A 27,294-nucleotide genomic window follows, 5' to 3' on the forward strand; every position below is an offset into this window, starting at 1 on the left:
TGTGGACGTGGGGTACCCTCCAGCAAGGGGCCCCTACTGTGGATGGTTACCCCGTTTTCTAGGCCACACCCAGGCACCTTGTCCTTGGAGCCTCTTCAGAATCTCTTCATTTTGTCCTGCATGCTATGTGCAGCTTGCTGAGTGTCCTCCCATCCTGGTGTGACAGCAGCCTGAGTGTGGGGGTTGGGAAGAGCTGCCACCTGCCCCAGTGCTCCTGTGTGCTCCATGACCACACACCTCCCCTGCATCTGATGTGGTCAGCCAGGTGGATTGGAGCTCAAAGAGGCAAAAATTAAGGCCGGACACCCTTCCTTCCCTGGAAAGACTCCTGGCTCTCTGCCAGGCAACTGTCCATGTCCTGCACTCTGTGCAGTGGAATAGGGTTCCGCTTTCACCCCAGTCCAGAGCTTCTGTGGCGTGAGATGTGAGAGAGAAGCTTGAGTCTTGCTTCTCACCGCTTCCAGTCTGGTCAGGGGACAGCGTGAGTCTAAGCGATGTGCTCTGGAGAGCAGATCCAGGTAGGTCTGAGGGATCTGGGCACTTCCTGGAGGGGCACCCGAGAGAGTTGAGGGCACAGAGGAGTAGCTGCCAGAGGCCCTTCCATGGGGGTTTGGGTTACAGGGATGAGGCGGGGGGTCTCAGAAGGCCTTTCCACTCCCACAGCTTAGCGTGGGTTCACAGCCCTGCCCAGATCCAGGGAGAGCAGGCTCAAGGCTCTGGAAAGGAGGGATGAGCAGACCACACTGGGCCAAGTGCAGTACAAAGGCTTCTCTGTTAGCTCTGTTCTACTTCAGTGTTCAGTTGTCCTTTAACTAAAATTGGCAAAGAGCAATTATGAGAAGGAAGAGACACCACAGTCTAGGAGAGCATCCTGCTTGCTTAGACGGGACCTCAATGGACCGGTCCAGTGTGTGCATCATGCATGTGCATGAATGTGTGAACAAGTATAGGTGTGCAGGTGCACTGCATGTATGTGTGAGGGTGAGCGCAAGTGTGTGCGTCCGAGAGTGCACAAGCCTGATGTGGTCCCCTGGGCCTTTCTGGATGTAAAAGCCCTTTTGACATTAGCCTATCAAATTCGTATATTTGACCTGCCCCCTCCCCCCCCCCCGCCCCGCCCCGCAAATTCATATGTTGAAGCCCGAAGCCCAGTGTGACTGTATTTGGAGATGGGGCCTTTAGGGAGGTAATGAAGGTGAAATGAGGTCGTAAGGGTGGGGCCCTGAGCTGATAGGACCAGTGTCCTTAGAAGAGGAAGAAACACCAGAGCTCTGAGTCCTCTCTCTGCAGTTGCACAAAAGAAAGACCATGTGAGGACACAGTGAGAAGGCAGCTGTCTACAAACCAGAGAGTCTCACCAGAAACCAACCCTGAGGGCATCTTGATCTTGAACTTCTAGCCTCCAAAAATGTGGGAAAATAAGTTTCTGTTGTTTCAGCCATCCAGTCTGTGGTACTTTGCTGTGGCAGCCCCAGCAGACTAAGATGTGTATCAGTACTGGTTCATCACTTGTAACAAGTGTATCACACTAATGCAAGACGTTAGTAAGGGAAACTGTAGAGGAGGGGAGTACATGGGAACTCTGTACTTTCTGCTCAATTTCTCTGTAAACCTAGAACTATTCTAGAAAAAATAAAGCCTATTACTTTAAAAAATGTTTTAGCCATTATAGTTCCTTTCTCTCTATATAAATTTTAGAATAATCTTATCTCTGTCTACAAAAACCTTTTCTAGGATTTGGTAGAAATTGCATTAAACCTGTCTATCAGTATGGAGAACTGACATCATTACTATATTGAGTCTTCCAATTCGTGGACATATATACACACACATATATATGTATATTATTGAGAGAGAGGTGTTGAAGTCTCCAACTATAATTGTGGATTAGTTTATTTCTCCTTTCAGTCTTGTCAGTTTTGAAATTGACCTAAAGATTCAACATAATCCCTATCAAAATCTCAGATTTTTTGATAGAAATTGGCAAACTGATCCTAAAATTCATATGGAAATTCAAAGGACCCAGAATATCCAAAACAATCTTGAAAAAAGAGAACAAAGTTGGAGGGCTCCCAATTCCCAATTTTAAAGCTTACTACAAGGGTACAGTAATCAAGACTCTGTGGTACTGGCATAAGAATAGACATATCAATCAATGAACTAGAACTGAGAGTCCAGAAATAAACCACTTTATGGTCAAGTGATTTTTGACAAGGCTGTCAAAATCATTCAGTGGGGAAAGAATAGTCTTAACAAATGGCGCTGGGACAGCCAGATATCCCTGTGAAAAGAAGAGGGGCCGGCCCCGTGGCCGAGTGGTTAAATTCGCGTGCTCTGCTTCAGCAGCCCAGGGTTTCGCCGGTTCAAGTCCTGGGAGTGGACATGGCACTGCTCATCAGGCCATGCTGAGGCGACGTCCCACATGCCGCAACTGGAAGGACCCACAACTAGAATATACAACTATGTACTGGGGGGCTTTGGGGAGAAAAAGGAAAAAAATTTTTTTTAAATCTTTAAAAAAAAGAGGAAGTTAGACCCATAGCTTATGCTGTATATACAAAAATAAACTCATTGAATCAAAGACCTAAATGTAAGAGCTAAAATTATAAAATTGTTAGAGGAAAGCAGGTATAAAAATTTGTAACCCTGGGTTAGACAATGGTTTCTTATATATGACATGAAAAGCATATGTAACAAATGGAATATAGATAAATTAGACTTAATAAAAGTTTAAAACATTGTGAGTCAAAAGACACCATCAAAAAAGTGAAAAGACAATCCACAGAATGAGAGAAAATATTTCCAAATCACACATCTGACAAGGGACTTGTGTCTAGAATACATAAAGAATTCCTACAGCTTAATAATAAAAAGACAACCCAGTTAAAATATACAAATGGCTAATAGGCACGTGAAAAGATGCTCAACATCATTAGTCATCAGGGAAATGCAAGTCAAAACCACAATGAGATACCATTGCACATTCACTAGCATAATTATAATCAAAAAGACACCGGATGTGGAAAAACATTGGAACCCTTGTGCACTGTTGGTGAAAACGTAAAATAGTGCAGCTGCTGTGGAAAACAGTCTGGCAGCTCCTCAAAGGTTAAACATAGAATTATCATATGACCCAGCAACTCCACTTTTAGGTATATACCCAGAGGAATTAGAACATATGTCCACACAGAAACTCATTCACGGACATTCATAGCACCATTATTCATAATAGCCAAAAAGTGGAAACAACCCATGTGTCCATTAACTGATGAATAGATAAACAGACTGAAGTCCATCCATATAACGGAATATTATTCCACCAGAAAAAAGGAATGAAGTACTGACACGTTACAACATGGATGAACCTTGAAAACATACAGTGAAGGCAGCTAGATACAAAAGACCACATATTGTATGGTTCCATATATATGAAATATCCAGACTAGGGAATCCATAGGGTCAGAAAGTAGATGATTGTTGGCTGCCAGGGGCTGGGGGAGGGAATGGGGAGTGATTGCTAATGGGTACAGTATTTCTCTTGTGGGTGATAAAAATGTTCTCAAATTGATTGTGGTGATGGTTACACAACTCTGAATAAATGTTACACCATTGAATTTTACACTTCATATGGGTGAATTGTAAGGAATGTGAATTGATCTCAAGTAAGATGTTTTTAAGAACAAAAAAGAGCTGGCAGGGCTGGGGCCAGCGTGGCAGCGATCAAGTGGTGAGAAGGGTTTGGATTTGGATCGTGGTGGGTGCAACGTGGAGGGTGGCGTTCCAGAGCTGCCAGCACAGAGCCACGGATCGCTGCAGAGGAGGACTGCAGGAGGAGCGGGTGCAGCAGGCCGGGACGGAATGCAGAGTCCCACTGTGGACGTGTTGAGATTAGCGTCAGGAAGAGGAGTGGACACCAGGTAAGCCCGGGTTCAGGGAGGTGAGGATGGCTGGTGACATGCAAGAGAGAGTCCTTTTCACACAGACAAAGTTACAGGGCCACGTGAGCCACTGTGGAGTGCGTGTGGGGACGAGGATGGCTCTGAGGACTGAGCCTGGGGCTGGCCACCATCTCCACTCGGAGCAGGCGCCACTGAGCTGATGGTCAGTCACCACTGCCCTTGGCAAGCGCAGGCTGAGTGGGGGTGTCCAGGGAGGAGGGAGGAGGGATGGCGAGTCCAGAGAGAAGGGAGATGGCTTCAGGAAGTCAGGCTGTCCTGGAAGGGTGGTCTGGTCACCAGTGTTACATGGGAAGCGCTCCTCTCCTGATGCAGGAGAGGACCACAACCTGGGGAGCTTAAAACGACAGAAATTCATTCTCTCATGGTCTACGGGCCAAAGTCTGAAACCAAGGTGTCAGCAGGTCTGTGCTGCCTCTGCAGGCTCTGAGGCAGGATCTTTCCTTGGACTCCAGCGTCCTGTGCTGGTGGCTGCATCACTCCAGTCTCTGCTCCGCTGTCACATGGTGTGTGTCTGCCTCTAAACTCCCCCTGCCTCTGTCTGATGCTTTCAGGGCCCACCTGGACAACCCGGGATAAACTCCTCCTCTCACAGTCCTTGACTGAGTTATGCATATGACATGATATTCACAGGCTCTGGGGATTAGGACGTGAATATATCTTTAGAGACCACCACTCAGTCCACTGCATGGAGCAACGTCAGGGGACAGGAAGGGGGACCCAGGCCCCAGACAGGAGCAGAACAGGCTGAGTGCCTGGGTGCAGGTGCAGCTTAGTGGTGGACGTGGTCGTGGGCACCTGTAGAAGTTCTCTTCTCTTACTTCCAAACGAGAAGCAACGCCAGTGTAGAGAGTGAGGAAGAGGTGGGGACAGTGGTCAGTGTCTCGAAGAGAAAGGTGAGTTGTCCAAGAAGGTGTGGCACTGTGGAAGGTACCCAGGGCCACCTGAGGCAAGTGGTCAGAAAGGTAAACTGAGACGAGGTGGCAGGTGTCTGCATATGAAGGAGGTTTAGAGGGCCTGGGAGCAGACACTTAGAAATGATGGGAATGTCACATGGAAATAGGCAACAGGTTTCCACCGGTGGCTCCACCTTGGTAGGAGTGTCGTGTGTTACAGGCATTTTGGGGACTGAGCAAGTGTGGACAATGCCCCTTTGCTCCCCAACAGCCCACCCGCACCTGCTGAGCCAGTGCTCAGGGACGACTAGGCTGAATAGTGCCACCCTGTGGCGTGGGAGTCCAGGGGCCAGCGGGAGATGATCCTTCCATGACCACCAGCAGGATCTGGGACGCAGCTGACTTTTGTCCTCACCTTCCAGATGTCGGCTCCTTGCCTGACCCCAGGGGTTGGTTAGGGGCTTTGGAAGCATCTGGAGATCTGGGCAATGGGAAGGTCCTGTTGGTCCTAGGCCAGCAGGTGAAGAGGTGGAGGGTCCCCCAGGAGAGGCGCCTGTTAGGCTGATGGAGCAGGCTTGCGGACCCCCTGAGAAAGCTCGGGGGTTGGTGGAGGTGGGGCAAGTGACCCTGGGTGACCCAAGTGACCTCAGCTGGAGGCAGAAGCAGGTGACCCCAGGTGAACCAGGTGGAGGTGGGGGTGGGTGACCCTGGGTGACCCGGGTGGAGGTGGGAGTGGGTGACTCTGGGTGGCCCCAGGTGACCCCAGGTGGAGATGGGAGTCAACGACCCTGGATGGAGGCAGGAGTCAGGATGGTGCTGGCCCAACTCCATTTATATAAATACATGCATTGGCATCTGTTGCTGTTGGAGTGAGAATTACACACGTAACACCAAAAGGACATATGCTAAAAATAGTTCTTTCTAGTAGGCGAGATGGCAGCAAATTTTATTTTATTCTACTTGCTTATATTTATTTTTTACAATAAATATATATTACTTTTGTGACAAAGAAAAAACAATGTTATTTTTAAACTGATACAATTTGTTAAGACTGGGGTGGGGCCTGGGTGGGGCCTGGGTGGAGCCTGGGGGTGGGGTTGGAGATCTTTCATAAACAACTTTGAGAACATATCTAGGATCCTTGCAACAAAGAAAACGAAACTATGTCCAGGGGACCCACTCCACCCTCCCAACTTGGCTCATCACAATGACCCTGCTGCAACGGTGCCAGGACTGGTCAGCCCAACCCCAGCCCACCCCCACCTCCTTGATGGCCAGGTAGACCCTCCTGAAAAGGCAGCCCCTGGGGACCATCCCAGCTCTATCCTCTGCCCCCAAGCGGCCTGCTAGTAACCACGTTTCAGTGTGGCTGGGAGACATGCATCCTCCCACAGCCCACCTAGGCAGCTTCATGTCACCCCAAGTGTCTGAGTGTGGTCCCCTCACTCCAGTGAGTCAGTACTCCCGAAACCCAACGTGCGCCTTCCTGCTGCCTGCAGTCGTAATCATGTTACTCTGAAAGACAAAGTAGGCAGTCACCAGAGTATTTTAAAGAACTTTAAACCGATTTTACCCAATCTACAAATAATGCACCCTATTCATGTTTTGGTGCATTTCCTTCCTGTCATTTTTAGATTCTTCCACTACTACTTTACCACATTTTTAAATTTTTCTCTACACACACTTCGTTGTTTTGGTTTACTGTCCGGGCCTTAGTTGCTGACCTCATGACCTTTCACCCTTGACTACGTCTGCTTGACAGTCTCCTAAGACAAGGGCATTCTCCGAAGCCCACAGTGTGGCCACCACACTGGGCAAGGTCACAGCCATCCACTGCTTTTATCTCATCTCTGGCCCGTGTTCAGATTTCCCCCAGTGTCCCAACGATGTCTCTTCCCCCATCCAGAGCCCTGTCGAGGATGCCGGCATTGGCTCCACTTCTCCGTCCCTCTGCTCTCCTCTGATCTAGACCATCTCCCCAGGCCTGACGTTCTCTGAGAGTCCAGGCTGACTCCTGTGTGGATTTGTCCAGGGGTTTTCTCATAGTTCGATTCAGGCTGGACATTTCGGGCTGGAACTTCCATGTAGGGATTAATGTGTCCTTTCTCCCAGCATCTGAAAAGGGCACAGAATGTCGGCTGGTCCCATGTTCGGTGCTGCTGACTTGGTCTTTTGGTTAAGATGGTATGCAAGGTACCTTTCTCCACTCGTATTGAACTAGTGGCCCATGGGAATACCATCTGGTCTATAAAGCCTTTTTTAGAAACCATGTTGGCAGCACACAACTTTATATCCTGTTTTTCACTTAGCAAATTGTGAATATCTTCTTATACCATTAAACGTTCTTCAAACGTGATTTGGGGTGCTGCATAAATTCCGACCTATGGGTGTGTTCTCTTAACTATTACCTACAAGAATTAAACTATTAGCTTACCCATGGAAGCTTCACAACAGGGGAATTTGTGTTTGTTTAGCTCACTACCGTATTTCCAACACTGAGAACAGTGTCTGGCAGATAATAGAAGCTCAACCACACTGTGCAAGTGAACAATGCAGCTGGTGTCTCGATTTCCAATATCATAGAGGATGCCACCGCAAACATCCTTGGACATAAATCTTCACAACATTTATTTTATGAGTCACAGATAATATTTATAAGACGGGAAATGTTTGTTAGTAGAGTAGAAAAATAAGCATGCAAAAATCACATATATGCCATAATCTCCAAACCGTAAAGATACCCAAAGAGAACCATTTGGGAGAAAATAGACCAAAAAATTAACAGAGATTATTTCTGAACATTTGGATGGTAGAAGATTTTGATTTATTGTGCAAATTTCTCTGAATTTTCTACAATTAGAATATATTACTTGTATGCAAAGAAGCAGCAGGTTTCTTCTTTTGGAAGTTAGTTTTTTAAGTCAAGAATAAGTCAAACTATGTGTGCTTAGCAGCCATTGATAATAACTGAGGGTCCCTGCGTAAAAACCAAATTCAGGTTTAGGCCACATTAACCGCAGGAGAGAGTGGACTCAGAGAAGCCCCGAGATGCTGTACGAGGCAGGTCACATTTAGAGTACTGTGTTCCTTTCTTTGTGTCATATTTTAAAAAGGATACTGTCTAACTGTCGTGCACGTGAAGGAGAGTGGCCAATCGGTATGGGGTCTGGAAATCATGTGGCCATTAACACTTAAGGAACCAGCTGTGTTTGTCCTCCCCCAGAGGATTTGAGAGGAATGAGAAGTTTCTTCTAATACTTGAAGTGCTGTCAGATACCAAAGTGAGGCTTCTCATTTTATGCAGTTACAGAAGGAAGGTTTTAGGGAAGCAGATTTTTTCCAATAAATAAGGAAGACTTTTCTAACTACCCATATAGTCAAAGATGAAAACACTATCTAGAAGGGATGGCAAGGATGCACCAAATGGCATCTCCCAGGGGCACTGGAGCAGGCGCTGGACTGGGGAAGTGACAGAGCTGCCTGCAAGGCTCAGACTTGGACCCCGGTGCAGCCACTTCTGGCCTCCTCCAGGAAGCTGCCTGCAATTCCCTCATACTCAGAGCCTCCTGGAGGCAGAAGAGGGCCAGGGTCCCGTGCTCCCACCTCCTCCTTACGTGAGTCTCTTGTCGGGACCGGCTCTCCAAAAAATCTTCTCCCGTTCCCCATCAATCCCCATCCTCTGGTCTTACTTTATTTTTCTTCCTAACCCTCCTCCTAATGGACACATTGTTACCGGGTGAGTCATTTCCTTCTTTTCGTCCCTCTGTTGTAGGTGGAGAGGGCTTACTGTCATAGTCACTGGGAACAGACCAGTGTTTAGAGCCCAGACCAGTGCCTGGCACACAGCAGGCTGACTATATTTGTTCAATGAACTAATGGTGCTCAAAAGAAGCAGAGCACAGGATTCAGACAGCCTTGAGGGGAAGAATTTCAGCAATATTAAAAATTAATTGTGGTGTGTCCATCAACGGACGAATGATAAACAAAATGTGGTTGCTAGTAAAATGGAATATTATTAAGCCCTAAAAAGGAAGAAATTCTGACGCACACTACAACGTGGATGAACCTTGAGGACATAATGCTCAGTGAAATATGCTCACCACGAAAGGACAAATACTGCACGCTTCCACTTATGTGACGTCCCTTGTGTGGTCAGATTCATAGAGACAAAAAGGAGAACATGGGTGCCAGGGGCTGGGGGAGGGGAACGGGGCATTAGTGTGTAACGGGAACAGAGTTTCAGTTTGGGAAGATGAAAAGAGTTCTGGGGATGGATGGTGGTGTTGTTGCACAACAATGTGAATACACAAACTGGACACTTAAAAACGTTTAAGGTGGGGGCCGCCCTGATGGCGGAGCGGTTAAGTTCACACGTCCCGCTTCGGCAGCCTGGGGTTCGTTGGTTCGGATCCTGGGTGAGGACATGGCACCGCTTGGCAAGCCATGCTGTGATAGGCATCCTGCATATAAAGTGGAGGAAGATGGGCACGCATGTTAGCTCAGGGACAGGCTTCCTTAGCAAAAAGAGGAGGATTAGCAGCAGATGTTAGCTCAGGGCTAATCTTCCTCAAGAAACAAACAAAAAAATTTTAAGATGGTAAATTTTGTCAGGTGTATTCTGGGACACATGAAAAAACTAACCATGGAGAATCAGGAGAACATGGTCTTCCTAAACGGAGAGTAGGAAAAAGTCGAGAATAACAATGTGTGATAACATTTGAAAGGTGCCACTGATTTCAAAGAAAGGCTGTGGGGCCAGCCCAGCGGTGGAGTGGTTAAGTTCACATGCTCCCCTTCAGCGGGCTAGGCTTCGCAGGGTGAATCCCAGGCGGACCTACACATCACTCATCAAGCCATGCTGTGACAGGCGTCCCACATATAAAATAGAGGAAGATGGGCACGGATGTTAGCTCAGAGCCAATATTCCTCAAAAAAAAAAAAAAACGAGAGAGGCTACTTCATCCGGCTAGAACTCCGGAGCGACTTTAAGACCGTTCCACGGGCTGCTCTGGAAGGAGGGAAGAGCAGCCAGGGAAGGGACTTGTTTGGTTCAGCGTGCTCTTCCCTACAAGACTCCTCCCAGAAGAGACCCCCAGACATCTTGTCATCTCCGCCTACCCTCCCCGGCCCCGCCCCTCCAGCAGCCCCCGCTCCGCCCCGGCCTCGCCCCTCCAGTAGCTCCCCCCACCCCGCACCCCGCCCCGGCCCCGCCTCCCATGCCCTGGCCCCACCCCCTTCGCCAGGGCCTCGCCCTCTGCCCGGCCCCGCCTCCTCCGCCCCGGCAGGCCCCGCCCTCTCGCCGGCCCCCGCCCCTGCACCGTGACCCCGCCCTCTGCCGGCGGAGAGCGAGCAGGAAGCGCAGGTGGCTCCGCGGACGCCGCGTTCGGAAAGGTGTGGAGCGACCGGGGGACGCCCGTGACCTGTCCGCCCGCCCTCCCTACCCGCCGGCCTGGGCCTGGCCCGGCCGGCCGCCGTGCTCCGCGAAGGCCTGTGGCCGCCCCCGCCCGAGCGCTGGCTCGGGGCTCCACTGCTCTGGCCTGGGGGCGGGGCCGGCGCACGGCGTCATGCATATGCATGAGCGGCGCGCGGCTCCATTGTGCCCTCGGAGCGGGCGGCGGCGCGATGGCGCGGGCGGCGGCGGCGGCCCCGGGGCGGCGCGCTACGCGGAGGGTGGGCTGAGCGCATGGAGCGGCGCGGGCCGGGGGCCACGGCGGCGAGGGCCGGGCCGGGCCGGACGGAGGTGAGCGGGCCGGGGGGCGCGGGCGGCGGGGGCGGCAGGTGCGGCAGGTGCGGGCGGCGGGCAGGTGCGCGCCCCCGGGCCCGGCGCTGCGGCTCCTCGGCGGGGCCCGGGTGGGCTGGAGCCGGCCCTGCCGCCCACCTGCCGCGCGTGCGTCGTGGTCCTGGGCTGACCGGCCCGGTGCGCGCCGGGCGACCCCTCACCTGCGCCTTTGTTGGGCTGGCCGGAAGCCGGCCACGGGCCCGAGGGGTGTGCGCGGCCTCGGCGTCCTTCTGGGCGCGAGGCTGACCCGGGCCCTTGCCCGACCTGGTCCCGCCGCCTCCACTCCGTGCTGTGGCCGGCGGGCTCACCTTCCGGGCCGTGCGCGCCTGCCGGTACGGTGATGTGGGTACCGCAGAGGTCCGCTCCGGGGCCGGCGACGCTTACCCCTCAGCCCCGCCGTGGTTTCGGTGGGGCTATCCGTTTCCAAACGGGACATACTGATTCTCAGGCAGGAGGGTGTCTGCCCTAGTCTCTCTATCCTGTTCCCCCTACCTGCTCCCCACATCAGCCCCCGCTCTGACCTCCCCCATCCAGCTCCTCGCATCCTGCTCTCCCTTCTTGCTCCCCTCTGACCTGCTCCCCCAATCCTACTCTCTTCCCCTCCCCCCTCCAGCTCCACCCTTTCCTACTTCCCCCAGCCCGCTCCCCCATCCTGCTGCCCCCACTCCCGACCTGCTCCCCTATCCCATTCCCCCGCCCTGCCCCTCTTCCCCATGCTGTCTTCCCTGTAGTTGCAGAACACCCATGGTGATGTCTTTAAGTCATTTCTGTTATCCCAGAAGATTTCACAGGGACACACACAGAACATGTGACTCGATGTATAAGACAGTGATGGATACGGATAGGGTGGGCACAGACTCACCCACCAAATCCTGGCATGCTAGACCAGAGGGCCTTCCTTGAAGAAGCTTGAGAGGTAACAGTTTAAGTGAGCGAATGTTAACCTCACCCAGGGGGTACTAGCCTTGGGGACTTGTCATGCCCAGAGGGTGGTTACAAGCTGGAAATAGAAATCTGGGAAGAGGAAGGTGAGATAATGAATGACAGATTCAGAGCAACTCCTGAAGGATAGGCAGGATATGCCTGGGGAGGACTCCTGATCATCAGATTGCTCTCCAGGGGCAGCCAGGCCTCCCCGTGGAGTGTCCACTAGCACCTGCATCCAGGACAGGAGCGAGGGCGGATGATGTAAGGTGATTATGTCTCCTCCCCTTTCCTCGGTCCTAGGGTGGCCACCATGTAGCCATTTTACACATGGTAAACTGAGGCCCAGGGTAGCGAAATCCTTGAGTGGTTCTTTGAAATGTCCCATACCGGGGTCATTCATAAACGCTCGTTCCTGGGTGTTTTGGGTGAGCTCTAGCACTTAAGCCAGTTTGGTGTTGTGGCCTGTGGGTAGTGGCCTAGGACTTCCAGTTACCTGAGCATGTGAGCCCCGACCTTTGTGTCCTCCTGCCCTACTCAAGCTGTCGTTTCTCTCTTCTCTGAGCCCGTTTGACTCCAGTGTCCGTCTGGTTGGGGCCTCTCCCTGGAACCCTGGGCTCCCTGCTGCTCTGTGATTGTGGAGCAGGGCTCTCCTCCTGAGGTTGGGTGGCATGTTATGGGATGTGCTGCTCCTGCATGACCACGCAGAGGGGACAGAGTTGAGGTAGAAGAAGGGTGACCCACATTAACATCTGCCTTTGGCTGGCACGCAGGAGATTGGGGTGCAGCTGCTCGGAGTCCCAGGGAAGAGGGGTCTGGGCAGAGAGTTGTCTGTAGCTCTTTTTCTGGAGGCACATGTGACCTGACCCCTAGAACGCCTGTGGCTTCTAGACTAACCTCATCCCAGGGCAGTTATGCTGAGGGTTCCTGGCTTCCAGCTGGAGTTGGTGTACAGGGAGAACCCCCGGGGAAGGAAAGCACCAAAGGCCGCACTGGCCTTGCACATTCCTCTGTTCCTTCCCAACTCTGCCTCCGGGGCCAGGAGGAGGGTGGAGGGTCTGCATTCACAGCTTGCCCCTCCCTTTGTCAGGAGCAGAGGGTCATACTCCGCCTGGAGAGTGCAGGATCTTCTCAGGGAGGAGGTCAGACTTAGTTCAGGAGCTGAGCAGGAAGTCAGGAAGTCACCGCCCTCGCAGTAAGCTCGTGGGGAACTGGAAATGTCTGTGGTCTCGTCCACAGCAAAGAAATCGCAGGGGTGGAATTCCCCAGACCCATGTGATGTAGGAGGCTGCCTCGGGCCCCAGACCAGCAGCCTCCACAGAGGCCCTTGCCCTGTCTGCCAACTCCTCCCCAGCTCCCCGAGGCTTTCAAACTGTGCACTGGGCAGCAGCATCACCTACAAACTTGTTAGAAATGCAAGTCTTAGGCCCCACCTCATCATCCTGACTCGGGGGTGGGGCTGAGCAGTCTTGTCCCCAGTCTTCCAGGTGATTCTGGTGTGCTGGCCCTGGAGAGGCACTGGTCCTGGAGAGGCGGCAGTTCTGAACGGACGCCGTCTGCCCTGGAACTCCTCTCCCTCCTGATCTCCCCTGCCCTTTCCTTCTGGGACGGCAGAGTGGGCTCGGCCAACCCAACCAGCTTTGGGGTGGGAAAGGATTGCCATGGGCATCTCTGGGGAGAGAAGGCTGCTGGGGGAGGTTTTTTTAACTAAGTTTTTTTTTTGAGAGAGAGAATTATGGATTCATATGCAGTTGTAAGAAATAACATGTAACACAGAGAGCCCTTGTGTCCTTTACCTGGTTTCCCCCATGGTAACATCTTGCAAAACTGTGGTAGAGGATCACACCAGACGGTACATCAGTTCAGTCGAGATACAGATATTTCCATCTCCGATTTCTTATGTTCACACCCGCTTCCCTCCTCCCCACGTTTAACCCCTGGCAACCACTAGTCTGCTCTCCATTTCGGTAATTTCATCATCTCAAGAATGTTGTGTAAAGGAGTCATACGGTCTGTAACCTTCGGGGACTGGCATTTTCCACGCAGCGTGATTTCTCTGGAGCTTCCTGCAGGTTGGCGCCTGTATCAGGAGCTCTCCCTTTTTATGCCTCCAGACTGTGGACGCACCACATTGGTTAACTCGTCACCGCTGGAGGACATCTGGGTTTCCACTCTTTGGCTCTTAGGAGCAAAGCTGCTATAAACATTCGCATACAGATTTTTCTGTGAACATAAGTTTACATTTCTCTGAGATAAATGTTGAGGAGTGCGGTTGCTGGGTCGCCTGGTAGCTGCATACTTAGTTTAACGAGAAGCTGCCAAACTATTTTCCAGAGTAGCTGCACCATTTTACATTCCCACCAGCAGAGTGTGAGAGATCCAGTTTCTCCTCGCCAGCGTTTGGTGGTGTCACTATTTTTTATTTTAGCCGTTCTAGTAGGTGTACAGTGATGTCTTGGTGTGGTTTTAATTTGCGTTTTCCTGATGGCCAGTGAGGTTGAACATCTTTTCATGGGCTTATTTGCCATCTGTACGTCTTCTTTGGTGAAATGTCTCTTTGTGCCTTTTGCTTATGTTCTAATTGGATTTTTTTTTTCACTTTTGAGTTCTGAGAATTCTTTATATATTCCAGATACTAGTCCTTTGTCAGATATGTGGCTCGCACATATCACACGTATTCCTGCCTGTAGCTTTTCTTTTCATCCTCTTAGCAGGGTCCTTCTCAGAGCAAAAGTTTTCCATTCTTCCTTTTATGGATCGTGCTTTTGGTGCCATATCTAAGAACTCTTTCCATAGCCCCAGATCCTGAAGATTTTCTCCTATGTATTTTCCTACAAGTTTTATAGTTTTGTGTTGTATATTTAAATCTCTGGCCCATTTCAGGTTGATTTTTGTATGAGATGTGAAGTTTAGATCCTTTTTTTTTTTCCTTGCTTGTGGATGTCCAGCTGCTCCAGCACCATTTCTTGAAAATGCCGTTCTTCCTCCAACACATAGTTTTTGCACCTTTGTCAGAAATCAGCTAGGCGTATTTGTGTGGGTCTGTTTCAGGCTCTCTAGTCTGTTCCATTGACCTGTGAGTCTGTCCCTGTGCCAACGCCACAGTCGGGATTAGCTTACCTGTATTTATTCTAAGTCCTGAAAATCCTGCATGTTGCTCCGGGCCCCCCCAGGCAGAACTGGGGAGCAGTTTCTGGCTGTTGGCAGGTCCCCCCAAGTGTCAGCTTCCCAGAGTCGGGCAGTGGAGACTGGGGATGCTAGCTTTTCTTTGCCTCCAGGCCCACCTCTGCCCGGAGTCCAGGTGACCCTGAGCCTTCTGGAGCCACTGGCCCCCTGCTTTGTCTAGCCTCTGCCACCTAGGTGGGACCTGGTCCGGGGGAGGAAGGAAAGAAAGCTGGGGCCTGATTCCTCTGGGAGGGGTGTCACCATATGGAAGTAGACAGGCACACTGCCTCTTTCTCACCTGCCGCACCACCTTCCCTCCCAGTCCTGGGTCTGCCGCGACTCCCGGCCCCCTTACCTCAGTCCTCTGTCAGGGGAAGGGCCAGTAAGGTCCACAAGCTTTGTAGGCAGGCTCGTGGCAGGTCGGTGGGCCCAAGTTGCAGCCCCCACTGTAGCCCTTACTTGTGGAGGGGCTCATCCCCTGCATCTCTGAGGCTGTATTTGCAGTAGATGTGATGGTGATCTTGCCTCCTTTGAGCTACCCTGGCGGTGAGGTCCCTGGTCAGCACTGAGGAATGTGAGCCTTGCTGGGGCAGCAGGATTGGACCACCAGAGGTTAGCGTGCCCCAGGGTGTGTCTGTGTTTGTGAGGCCTTGCAGCCAGAGCAGAGACTCCCAGGGCACCTCCTGAGAGCTGTAGCGGGCGTACCTCTGGTTAGACCAGGTAGAGGTGGACGTGGAAGGTGGCCCTGGGGTGCCAGCAAGGGCCCTGGGCCCCGTCGGTGAAGGGCCTGCTTGTGTGGGTGTCGGGACATTGGTAGCAGCCAGCCCTGTCACTTGTTTTCCGAGATACACAGTAAGAGGAAGCCCCCATCAGCACTCGGGTGCCACGAGCATTCACCAGCCACTGCTGCGTGTCCCTCTTGGCCCCTTGCCTTGTCTGTGGACACCCGCCAACCCTCTGCCCGCTGCACTGTGTGCATCCCTGCCCTGTTGGGAACTCTTTGTGGGTGTCACTGCAGCCTGTGGGGGTCAGGTCTCCCTGCCTGGCCCCTATACCCACATCAGTCCCAGGCAGCCCCCTTGGCCTTGGAGCATGGGAATGCGTGCATGCCCCCCCTTTTGGTCCCCAGAGGAGGGGCCCTTTGGGGAGCTGCCAGTCAGGGATGGGCTGCTGGCCCCACTGTGTGTCCAGCAGGCGTCCTGCACACCCCTCTCCCAGCCCAGGCTGGAAGGTGGCTCACCTTGCTGGCCCCTGAGCAGACAGTGCCCCTGGGCTGGCTCTCCGTCCTCCCCTGTCTCTGGCCTTGGCTTCCACCCAGGGCCTTCTAGGGGGTTCTGGCAATCGGGTTCTGGATGTTCCCTGGCTTTTATGGATGTTCCCTTTGTGTGTGTGTGTCAGGGGGGAGTGTAGAAAGTATTTGGAATCAGGAAGCCTGCTTCCAGAGCCATTCCAGGGGCATGGCCTGGCCAGAAAGGGTTAATGCTGGTTTCTGGGCTGGGTTTAGGGGTTGGGGAGGACAGAGGTTTGCCAGGGTGGGCAGTGCAGGGTGGGGCTCATGCCAGACTGCCCTGAGCCCCCTGTCTGGGCCCTGGGATCCCACTGTCACCCTGCCTTGTCCTGCCCTCCATCAGTCGGAGCAGAAGGGTGGGACCTGGTGCTCAGGGCTCCCTCTGCCCTGCACTAGCTGACAGGGTCTCCCAGCGGCATCTCCACTGACATCCTTCCTTCCTGTCCCGGCAGCCAGAGCAGCTGAGTCCCACGTAAGCACCAGTGAGGGCCGCTTCCTGCCACCTGCAGACCTGGCCTTTAGGCTGTTCAGAAGCCAATGAACCCCACAAACCCCATGAAACCTGCCTTGCCCCCCGTGCCACATGGGTGAGTGGGGGTTCCTGCTGCCCTCCCCTCTTAGGCCCCTTGGTCCTCGATGGGGTGGTGGAATGGGTCCCCTCTGCTCCCAGCCTTCAGTTCTTCCCAGGTGGGCACCTGTGTCAGCACCTGTGGCCTTCCTGACCTCAGTCTCTCCACTCGCCTCACTTCTTGCAGTGATGGTCCATTTGCTTATGAGGCGGTGCCTTGGCAACAAAGTGCCACTCAACCAGCAGGATCGCTGTCCGTGGTCACAACTGTGTGGGGCGTTGGCAACGCGGCCCAGAGCCAGGTGAGCCCACACCTGGCCCCCACCTGACAGCCACCAGTGCCCACCTCAGATCCAAGAGAAATGGAGCCAGGGCTTCCTGGGACTCCGACATCCTTGGAGACTAATTCTCTTTCCACTCGTGGCGTGGGGTTTTCTCCTATTTTCACCTGGCGTCCACACACAACACCTGTGAGCAGCCACTCCCCCCGCCATACCTCCACTCCACTCCTCTCCTCCCCCCATCCTCGCCTCTGGCCCCCACCTCCTCACCTGCCAGGCCTCTCCTTTCTGGCACTTTAAAGCCACTGTATGAGGCGATTTTTTGGGTGATTCGCTTTGGTGATTCTTGCATCCTCGTAGGTTTTGGGGAACCCCATGGGCCCTGCAGGGAGCCCTCCCGGCAGCTCCATGATGCCTGGCATGGCAGGTGGCAGCTCTGCTCTGAACTCCCCGCAGTGCCTCGGACAGCAGGCATTTGGTGAGGCTGGCGCCAGCAAGGGCTACATACAGCCAGGGGTGTATGGCCGTGGGGCTTACCCCGGGGCCCCAAGCTTCACTACCGGGTAAGCAGGACCCCCTCACCTAGTAGGTGTGCTAGGAGCCATCTGGGGGTGATGCTTCTAACTTGACAGGTGTCTAGGAACCATATGATGCCGATTTGTTGAATGTTGCATCTCTGTACCTCACCTGCTGGTTCCCACAGCTAAGGAGGGAGTGTCTGGAAAAGAATGGGGCTCCCCGTAGGTGTTTTATGTCCCCAGGGTGACAGGCAGGGAAGCGCTTCTGAGCTGAGCCATCTATGTCTCTTGCAGGTATGCAGGTGGCCCGGGGGCGCCCGGGGGCCTGGGCCTCCCCTCACATGCCACGCGACCCTCCACCGACTTCACCCAAGCAGCAGCTGCTGCTGCTGTGGCTGCTGCTGCTGCCACTGCCACAGCCACGGCCACGGCCACCGTGGCCGCCCTCCAGGAGAAGCAGAGCCAGGAGCTGAGCCAGTACGGAGCGGTGAGGTCCAGCAGCTCCTCCCGTGTGGGCTCGCGTGCACTGGTCTAGAAAGCAGGGACCAGTTGGGCGGCCGGGGCCAGGGACCTGCATGTAATGTGCTGGGCTCCTGAAGATGAGGCCAGTGAGAGGGAGATGGGCGGGAAAGGAGCGAGGAGCTGAGGGAAGAAGACCTGGAGGGCAACCTGCAAGGGGTGGGCACAGGGCCAGCGCCCATACTGGTGGGTGGGGCCCGGATGGTTCCTCTCTTCTCTTCCCAGATGGGGGCCGGACAGTCTTTTAACAGCCAGTTCCTACAGCACGGAGGTCCCCGGGGTCCCAGCGTCCCCAGCAGCATGAACCCTGCCAGCGTGGGAGGGCTGATGGGCCCCTCCGGCATGAGCCCCATGGGCATGAACCCCCCGCGGGCAGCAGGCATAGCGCCCCTGTACGCAGGGCAGCGCCTGCCCCAGCATGGATACCCTGGGCCTCCCCAGGCCCAGCCACTGCCCCGCCAGGGGGTCAAGAGAGCCTACTCCAGTGAGGTGAGTGTCCGGGCCTCCTCACCCTGAGTGCCATCCCAGCTGTGGTGAGATTGGGCATCTGTATGTGAGAGAGAACTGGTTGTGCTTGACGGGCGGCACTGTTGTCCCTTCTGGGGAAATGGCTTCCCCAACACCTGTTCTTCCCCTGGGCATTTTGCCTCTTTCTTCTTTCAGATATATCCAGGGCAGCAGTACCTGCCAGGCAGCCAGTACACACCCAGCGCCACCCAGTATGCACCTGGCCCCGGGCAGCCCCCTGCCCCTTCCTCCTTCCCCGGGCACCGGCTGCCCCTGCAGCAGGGTGTGGGCCAGCCCCTGTCCACCTCTGGCCCCTCGGGACTGCACTACAAGGTAGGGCTGGCTCCTCTCGGGCCTGCTGCTGCCCTTTCTGGGCCCTGGGCCAGGTGCTGTGGGACACAGATGGACCTCGAGCAGCCTAGGCTGGCTTGGGAGTGGGGCTGCGTGCGCTTAGGGTGATTCAGTGGCCAAGAGCTTCACAGGGGTCCTGACCAGTGCAGGGCAGCTCACGGGAGGGGATCCAGTTCTGAAAGGACCCTCTGTGAGATTCATGTATCTCAGTAGAAATTTGGTGTAGGGAGCAGTGGGCAGGTACCCAAGCTACTCAAATCTCCTTTATGGAAGTGTGCCCATTCTCTCTACTTGCTGCAGAGAAGCCCAGTGAGAGGACAGGCCCCTTGGGGGCGTGTGGGGGGAGAGCCTGGGCAATGGCAGTGCCGCTGGAGTTGGGAGAGGAGGAGGTGTGTGTACCTGTGTCCTTTCAGCCTCTCTGTGGCTTCCCCATAAACTTCTCCGATGTGTGGGGTCACCTCTTTTTCTGTAGTAGTAATTTTTTAAATTATGAAATCAGTAAGTGCTCCCTATAGATTATTTGGGAAACATGAAAAATATATAAGGAAGAAAATAAAGGCCAGGCCTGTGTGTGTGGTGGGCTCCCTGCCCCCAGCCCTCTCATAGGGTTAAGTCCAGGGGCCCGGCTGCGGGGCAGGCTGGAGCCCCAGGCGCATGCGGTTTTCTCTCCCGCAGCCCACAGAGCAGTTCAACGGGCAGGGCGCCAGCTTCAACGGGGGGAGCGTCAGCTACAGCCAGCCTGGCCTGAGTGGGGTACGGGCAGCCGGGCAGAGGGGTGGGAGGCTCACTGGGTGGGCATGTGGAGAGAGGGCACCCAGGCAGGAAGAACTGTGGGCGCCCAGCCAGACACCCCTGGGGCTCCCCCCTGCCCCTTTCTGTGACCGTTCCCAGCGGGGGCTCCAAGACAGACTCCATCCCCGCACCCTTCTGCCCTGATTGTTTGCTCAACCCCACAGCCAACCCGTTCCATCCCTGGCTACCCCAGCTCCCCACTGCCGGGGAGCCCCACGCCTCCCATGACCCCCAGCAGCAGCGTCCCCTACATGTCCACCAGCCAGGATGTCAAGTCTCCTTTCCTGCCCGACCTCAAGCCTAGCGTGAGCTCCTTGCACTCGTCGCCCCCCGGTGAGTGTCATCTGCTCCCGGGACAGGTGGGCGGCAGTCCCGGGCTCCAGAGGGTCCTGCAGGGAACATGGGGAGCAGGGAGCCTTCGCCTTTATCTTCTGTTCATGTACCTCTTTGCAAATCTGTTCAAGGTGTGGATCTTTTCTCTAGAAAAATATCCATGCACACAAAATTTTGTCTATAATTTCAGGGGATTTATGAGCCCCCTGAAGCCCACTCCTGGTTCAGAAGCCCTGCTTTGGGGGAGACCATCGCAGTAGAAGTTGGGGTCCTAAAACCCTAGTTTGAGGGCCAGGGTGATGGCAGATGGCCCATTCACACTTCCTTGGCCTCCCACCCCCTCTGAAAGTACCAGAAGCATCTTCTTTCTAGGTTGGGGGCATGTTCTCTGGTCATAACATAGGGGACACTGGGCCAGGAAACAGAGGCAGGACCGAAGGGTGGGACACCAAGATCCTGTTACCTTTGGAGGGGACAGCTGAGCCCAGGGTCCCAGGAGAGATGCTGCCCAAACCCCAGCCCCATGGAAGGGGAGCAGGGGCCGTGCTCCCCTCACACTATCCCTGGGATGGGGGTGAGGGCAGGCCTCGCCCTGGTGGCCCTTGGCACGAGCTGCTCTGGAGCACACCACCTGCTCACACTGGCGTGGCCTGCTCCCAGGCAGTGGCCCCTGTGACGAGCTGCGGCTGACCTTCCCCGTGCGGGATGGGGTGGTCCTGGAGCCCTTCCGCCTGCAGCACAACCTGGCTGTGAGCAACCACGCCTTCCAGCTCCGTGACTCTGTCTACAAGACCCTGATGCTAAGGTGAGCAGGTGCCTGCCCCCATTGTGTACCCCCTCGCTCCACCGCCTCACTCTCAGTGTCCATCCTCCCTGTGCAGGCCTGACCTGGAGCTGCAGTTCAAGTGCTACCACCACGAGGACCGGCAGATGAACACCAACTGGCCAGCCTCGGTGCAGGTCAGCGTCAACGCCACCCCACTCACCATCGAGCGCGGCGACAACAAGACCTCCCACAAGCCCCTGTACCTGAAGCACGTGTGCCAGCCAGGCCGCAACACCATCCAGATCACTGTCACGGCCTGCTGCTGCGTGAGTGCCCGGGGCATCATCTTTGGAGAGAAAGGCATTGGTTCTGCTCATTCCCACCAGTAGGTTACTGTTCAGTCTGTTCTCCTGGCCCTTTAAGAGAAGGGACCCAGTTAAATACACCCTCGCTCCTTCCAGTTAGGTTTCATTAACTGGATTTGACGGTCTCCTTAATCATGTAAGAGAAACCAAGCTGAGCCCGCGTCTTTCTGGGAGGAAGCTCACGGAGTCCCAAGTTCCCAGCTGGCCTTGAATCCTCGTTAAGGAGTCACTGGATCTCAGCAGGCCCAGGGCCCATGCAGAGTTGAACTGGAAGAGGCAGATGTGTTGATCAGCCTGGGTGTGAGGGAGCCGAGACGGCTGCTGTGATGCAGTTCTGCAGGCTTAGGAGGTCTTAGTTCAGACCCAGCGTGGATGATGGTGGATGCTGCAGCCAGGGCACGGGCAGGGGCTCTCCAGTGACTGTGTTAACAGAGAGGCGATGGTTGAACAACTGGTTCGGGATACGCATTGAACTCTACAGAAAGGCTTAGCCGTGGGCCAGGGCGTGCCTGCCAGGGCCACCTGGGCTCCCTGGGAGAGAGGAGGACAGGCTCCCCAAGGAGCACAGCCAGCCTGACCTTTGCCTCCCTGGCCTGTGTCCCACTGACCAGTGTCCTCCCGTTGCAGTCCCACCTCTTCGTGCTGCAGCTGGTGCACCGGCCCTCCGTCCGCTCAGTGCTGCAGGGTCTCCTCAAGAAGCGCCTCCTGCCCGCCGAGCATTGCATCACCAAGAGTGAGTGGCCCTTGTGTTCTCTGGCCACTCGGCGGCCAGCCTGCGCCTCTGCTGGGGCTGCTGCTCCCTGTGGCACGTCCCATGTCAGACAAGGCTTTCTCCTCTGGGGTGGGAACTCTGCACAGGGGGCAGCGGTCAGCTCCAGATGGCCCCTTGGAGCTGTTAAGCCAGCAGTGACAGGTCCTGGTTGGCAGCCTCTCACTCAAATCCTTTCCTTTGTTGACGTCAGTAAAGCGGAACTTCAGCAGTGGCACCATCCCCGGCACCCCTGGGCCCAACGGAGAGGATGGGGTGGAGCAGACGGCCATCAAGGTGTCTCTCAAGTGCCCCATCACCTTCCGCAGGATCCAGCTCCCTGCCAGAGGTCACGACTGTCGCCACATACAGGTAGGTGGTCACCACAGAGCTTTGCTGGAACTTCCACTGTTAACTATCTTTAGCAGACTTGAACTCTGAGCACCTTGGCCGGCAGCTGACAGGACAGACTGGCCAACGGGCGGGCGGCCTGGTTCCCCTGCTCTCCTCAGACTGGGCTTTCGTTTCTTCTGTGTGTGGCAACCGTTTTACTGCATTCGTGGTGCTCTGATTTTAATGCAGTCTTCTTCCTGCCCACTCCTGGGAGCGACGCCTCAGTTTCTGTCTCTGCAGAAACACTATGCATGTGGACGAGTCTGTGTGCACCCTTCCGCCTTTGTGGTTACCTGAGTGGCATGCACTGCTCTGTACCGTATTTTTTCTTTCAACACCATGTCCCAGAGGTAGCTCCTCATCAGCACAGCTGCCTGATTCTTGCTTTGCCAGCATGCCATTCCAGTCCCAGTGAGGGCTGCGTGTGCTGTCTCCAGTCTCAGTCTATTAGAACGATGCTGCTGTGAAAACCTCGTACACGTGGCTTCTCAAACACGCAAGGCAGTAAGTCCTGCGTTCCTGAAGCCGCACAGCTGGATCATAGGATGTGACCAGATTGCCCTGGCCCTGGTGTGAGAAACTGTCTCTCCTCCTCTCCGCAGTGCTTCGACCTGGAGTCGTACCTACAGCTCAACTGTGAGCGGGGGACCTGGAGGTGCCCCGTGTGCAAGTGAGTGTCCCAGAGGCTGTCCTCACGGTGTATGCTGGGGGCATTGGTGGCGCTCCTCCAGAGGCTGCCTTGGGGTGTTTCTTTCCAATGGCGTCAAAAAATACCCAAGCCAGGTGTTGGGGTCCCAGCATAAACTAAGATGATGCAGCTCACGCAGAGATGTCACCTGGTTGCCTGGTATAGTCAGTTCACAGAGGGCCACCTCACACAGGGTCACCTTGTATAGTCACTTCATACAGGGCCACCTCGTACAGTCACCTCATACAGAGTTACTTGCCACAGGGTCACCTCACACTGGGCAGCCTTGTGCAGGGTGACAGCTGAGAAATGAGAGCCTGTGTCCAGACTGAGCCATGTCCCCTTTGTTTTCTATAGCAAGACGGCATTGTTGGAGGGCCTCGAGGTGGACCAGTACATGCTGGGCATCCTCATTTACATTCAGAAGTAAGTCTCCTCTTCCTGCCACCCCAGAGTCTGTCCTGGGACAGGTGGGGAGATTCCCTGTGCCGAGCCACCATGGAGCAGGCTCAACTCCAGGCCGTGGGTGGAATCCATATCTGACTCAGGCCTAGCATCTCAGGGCACATGGAATGTGCTGGGTGAGCACACGCATTTGAATAGAAGGTCTGCCTAGAAACTGTCCCAGGGCCAGGAGAGGCGCTGACTAGCCCCTGTGTGTCCCCACCCAGCTCCGACTATGAGGAGATCACCATCGACCCCACGTGCAGCTGGAAGCCAGTGCCAGTGAAGCCCGATCTGCACGTCAAAGAGGAGCCGGACGGGCCGGTGCTGAAGCGCTGCCGCACCGTGAGCCCCGCCCATGTGCTCATGCCCAGCGTGATGGAGATGATAGCTGCCCTGGGTCCTGGTGCCGCCCCCTTCGCCCCCCTGCAGCCCCCCTCGGCCCCTGCCCCCGGCGACTACCCCAGCCAGGGTGAGTACAGCAGACCTGGCCTGGAAACTCGGATGTCCCTGGGCAAATGATCCGTCTTCTCCAGACCAGTCTGCTACCTGTGAAGGTGTTGCTGTGCGGGCCACATGCCTGGGGGGCTGCTTGGGGACATGGTGGTGTACGCATGTCCTCAGCAGTGCCAGTGGGGATGGGCAGCAAGGCCTCCAGCTGTAGCTGCACCCACCCTCCGCAGTGGTTTGGAACAAGGGCCTGTCGGCTGGCACACGTCCACAGACTGGCCCATCTGACGCTGCATGTGGGTGTGTCTGGGTGTGGTGGGTCCCATTCCTTTCTCCTCACGGCCTCCTAGTAGTGTCATGAGGCCACTTTCCCTGGCAGCGATGGGAAGAAATGCTCTTTTCCGAGTAGTGACATCCATAAATTCCGATGTTCTCTGTGGGTGAACGCTGCACGTCCTGCCTGTACTGGAGCCAGCCTGCCCTCCTGGCTGCTCTGCCAGCGTGAGCACCCCTGGCCTTCACCAGGACCTGGCTCTCTTCTCTCAGGTTCCGGCTTCCTGGGACCCGGGACCTTCCCCGACTCCTTCCCACCCACCACACCCAGCACCCCAACCCTTCCTGAGTTCACCCCAGGGCCGCCTCCCATCTCCTACCAGTCCGACATTCCCAGCAGCCTCCTGACACCAGAGAAGTCTGTCCCCTGTCTCCCAGGCCAGGTCAGTGCCAAGCTGAGGGGCTAATGGGCAGTCCCCCAGGGAGTCCCTGGGCTATTTTACCAGATTCTTCTCTCCTTCCTCAGATGGCACCAGCAGGTCACCTGGACCCAGCCCACAACCCCGGGCCACCGGGGCTGCATGCCCCCAACCTTGGAGGTCCCCCAGGGCCCCAGCTGCACCATCCAAACCCTCCCCCAGCATCCCGACAGCCCCTGGGCCCAGTGAGCTCGGGTCCCGTCGGTGAGCTGGCCTTCACCACTGCCACAGGCGTGATGGGGCCCCCCATGTCTGGTGCAGGGGAGGCCCCGGAACCGGCCCTGGATGTGAGTACCAGGCCCCATGCTGAGGAGTGTGTGGGAGCCGGGGCTGGGGGCAGCTTGTCCGTCATCCCCAGAGTCCATATGCTTCATAGAAGGGAGGACACTGACACCTCACTGACTTCCAGACAAAGCGGGAGCTGGTCAGCTGTCAGCTCTTTTGTTGACAAGTGTCTGGTACCTGGAGTAGCCATGAGGTAATTGTGTCCAGGTGCCTGACTCTGGGGACCTGGACGCCATGGTGGCATGTGCAGAGTCCCCAAGAAGACTGGGCTTGCAGCTGACACCTGGCCTTAGGGTCTGATTTGACCTATCTGACCTGTTAGCGCGAAAAGGTGGTATGTGAGCCAAAATGAGTGTGTAAAAGACAGGTGACTGTCCCTCAACCATAATAAATGAAACACGAAGTTCAACATGAAAGAAATTAGAGCAGCTCAAAGCAGAAAATCCTAGGGACTGAGAATTCCACCTCCTGCATTCACCCTGTTCACATGGGGGGGATCTCCAAGCAGCTCAGCCACTTGGGGCAGGTGCTGCATGTTGCATGGCCTGCTTGGACAGCTTGTCGCGAGTGATTCCTGGTCATGGGGCAGTCTTCCGCAGGGAGAACCCCTGTGTGGTCTTGAAGGGCTCAGGTGCCAGGCCTGTGTGGGGGAGGGGGCGCTCCATATCCCTGCTGGGCTTGGGGACCTGGCTGCAGTGTGGCTGAGCGGCCATGCAAGGGTGTGGCAGGTCCCAGGCCAGAGCTGCTGACGGGTTTGCTTTGTCCTCAGCTGCTCCCAGAACTGACCAACCCTGATGAGCTGCTGTCCTACCTGGGCCCGCCCGACCTCCCCACAAACAGCAGTGATGATCTGCTCTCTCTGTTTGAGAACAACTGATCCCGGTGCCCCTGCCCGCTGGTGGGGACATGCCCACAGATGTCACACGCCCTGTCCCTCCAGCCCAGCTCCACCTGACACCAGTGGCCCTCCCCTGTTCCTCCCCGCCCCGTCATCTGGAGCCGGGGCCTGCCCAGCTCCCTGGCTCCTGAAGCTGGAGGCAGTCCTGTGCTCAGACGGGGTGGGAGGGTGGACCGGGCAGTGGCCCTGCCCCGCCCCAGTGGCTGCTGCCAAGGATTTTTGATGAGATGCCCAGCCCCGCCCCACCCCATTGGAGCCCAGCTTCACTCCGGCCCCGAACAGCCCAGTCCACGCACACCTGGAGGCTCGCCCCTGGTCCTCCCCTCCCTGCCTGCTCCCACCCCCTGTGTTTTGTCTCTCATGGACACTTCTGTTTCCACAATCCCTCGGGCTGTGGGCCAGTGAGGAGCTGGGCTGCTCTGTCCTGGGGACTGAGCCGTCAGGCCTGCCATGTGGGGTCTCCTCCCACCTGGGGCACCGGCTGCGGCTGTCGGGTGGGGGCTCCAAAGCACAACGATGTACATAGTGTAGAAACACTAAGGCTGTGGGCGCCAGTCCCCCATGCAGCCAGGGCCCCCACCCTGTGAGGACAGCTCGGGGAGGGCTGTGGGGCCAGCAGCCTCAGCCCACCTGGGGCTCAGACCCAGCTCTGTGTGCAGATTCTCTGGCGGGCCGCTCCCCCAAGGCCGTTGTCCGTGAAAGTGAAGAATTACTCCTACCGTGTTTTTTAAACCATGTCTCCCATGTCTACCCCGGGTCACTGCACCCGTCGGCCCCAGCGAGTCGTGTCCCCTGTCTGCCCATCTATTAAAGGACTTCCCTGAGACAGGCCTAGCGAGTCCCTCCTTCATGCTCCCTGAGTCCCCATCCCGCCCCCCTGCCCTGGGCGGGGCTCCCTGGTCCTAGCCAGGCCAGCTGCTCCCGCTCTGCTGTGAATTTCCTTGTCCCTGGAATTTTCCAAGTTGGCTTTGGCTGGAGAGCTATTGTGTGAAGTGTCGCCAGGGCCGGGAGGCACATCTGCCACCATGTCACCTTGTGTGGGCGTGCCTGGGGTGGGGAGCTAGCTGTCTGGGCCAGGGGCCCTCTGAGAGGCTGGGATGAAAGCCTAGCTGGCTCCGGACCCGCCTGGGAAGCCCGTGGGAGGCAGTCCTAGGCTGCAGCATTTTCCCTGCCCGCTCCACCATCTGCACACTGGCCACTGGCCCCAAGGGTCTGTTCATCCTGTGGGAGAGACTTAGGAGTTCCTTGAGGGGGCTGCCGGAAGCAGGGGGTGGGAGGCATCCAGTGTGGGCAGGCCCTGGGTGCTTCTGAGTTGCCCATTGACATTTCAGAACCCTAGAGGTGGACCTTCTTGTCCTTCTGCAGTCTGTGTTCCAAGTTTTTCTGCCCAGTGGAACAGAAACAGAAAAGCTTAGGGAGCAGCCACACACCTGGTGCTGCAGGGGGCAAGGAGGCCCAGGGTGCAGGCCTCCAGGGTTTGCCCAGGGATGAGCAGTTGGCTGAGCCTGGGCACAAGCCCAGCAGAGTGCTCTTCCCCATCCACAGCCTGTCCAGGATGGGTCCTCCTTTCTGGAGGGATGGGAGGCTTAACTGGGAGTTCCATCCAATGGTGTGGTCTCCCTGGGCAT

General features: G+C 55.5%; 1 protein-coding gene across 6 annotated transcripts; it reads left to right on the forward strand.

The window, feature by feature from the left end:
- The first annotated feature begins 10,045 nt into the window (after positions 1-10,045).
- Positions 10,046-26,497, forward strand: ZMIZ2 (zinc finger MIZ-type containing 2). Of its 6 annotated transcripts, none has more exons than XM_070615515.1 (19): positions 10,046-10,243; positions 16,461-16,595; positions 16,764-16,878; positions 17,218-17,420; positions 17,670-17,862; positions 18,120-18,383; positions 18,558-18,734; positions 19,428-19,505; positions 19,709-19,877; positions 20,538-20,682; positions 20,759-20,969; positions 21,636-21,741; positions 21,971-22,128; positions 22,752-22,819; positions 23,195-23,263; positions 23,509-23,753; positions 24,278-24,447; positions 24,531-24,770; positions 25,538-26,497. In XM_070615515.1, the coding sequence occupies exons 2-19, from the start codon at positions 16,546-16,548 to the stop codon at positions 25,643-25,645; spliced, it is 2,769 nt and encodes a 922-aa protein (XP_070471616.1). In that variant the 5' UTR covers positions 10,046-10,243; positions 16,461-16,545; the 3' UTR covers positions 25,646-26,497. The 6 variants fall into 6 exon arrangements, with proteins under 6 accessions (XP_070471616.1, XP_070471619.1, XP_070471617.1 ...); XM_070615516.1 differs by having other exon boundaries at positions 10,161-10,243; positions 16,764-17,046; XM_070615513.1 differs by lacking the exon at positions 10,046-10,243 and adding an exon at positions 10,453-10,592.
- Positions 26,498-27,294: the final 797 nt, after the last annotated feature.

This window comes from Equus przewalskii, chromosome 4 (assembly GCF_037783145.1).
Source record: "Equus przewalskii isolate Varuska chromosome 4, EquPr2, whole genome shotgun sequence".
NCBI classification, from domain to species: Eukaryota; Metazoa; Chordata; class Mammalia; order Perissodactyla; family Equidae; genus Equus; species Equus przewalskii.

Coding starts and splice junctions, on each gene's coding strand:
- ZMIZ2 (XM_070615515.1), top strand. CDS start 16,546: ATGAACCCCACAAACCCCATGAAACCTGCCTTGCCCCCCGTGCCACAT. Junction 18,384..18,557: donor AGAGAGCCTACTCCAGTGAG/GTGAGTGTCCGG, acceptor TTCTTCTTTCAG/ATATATCCAGGGCAGCAGTA. Junction 21,742..21,970: donor CGAGCATTGCATCACCAAGA/GTGAGTGGCCCT, acceptor TGTTGACGTCAG/TAAAGCGGAACTTCAGCAGT.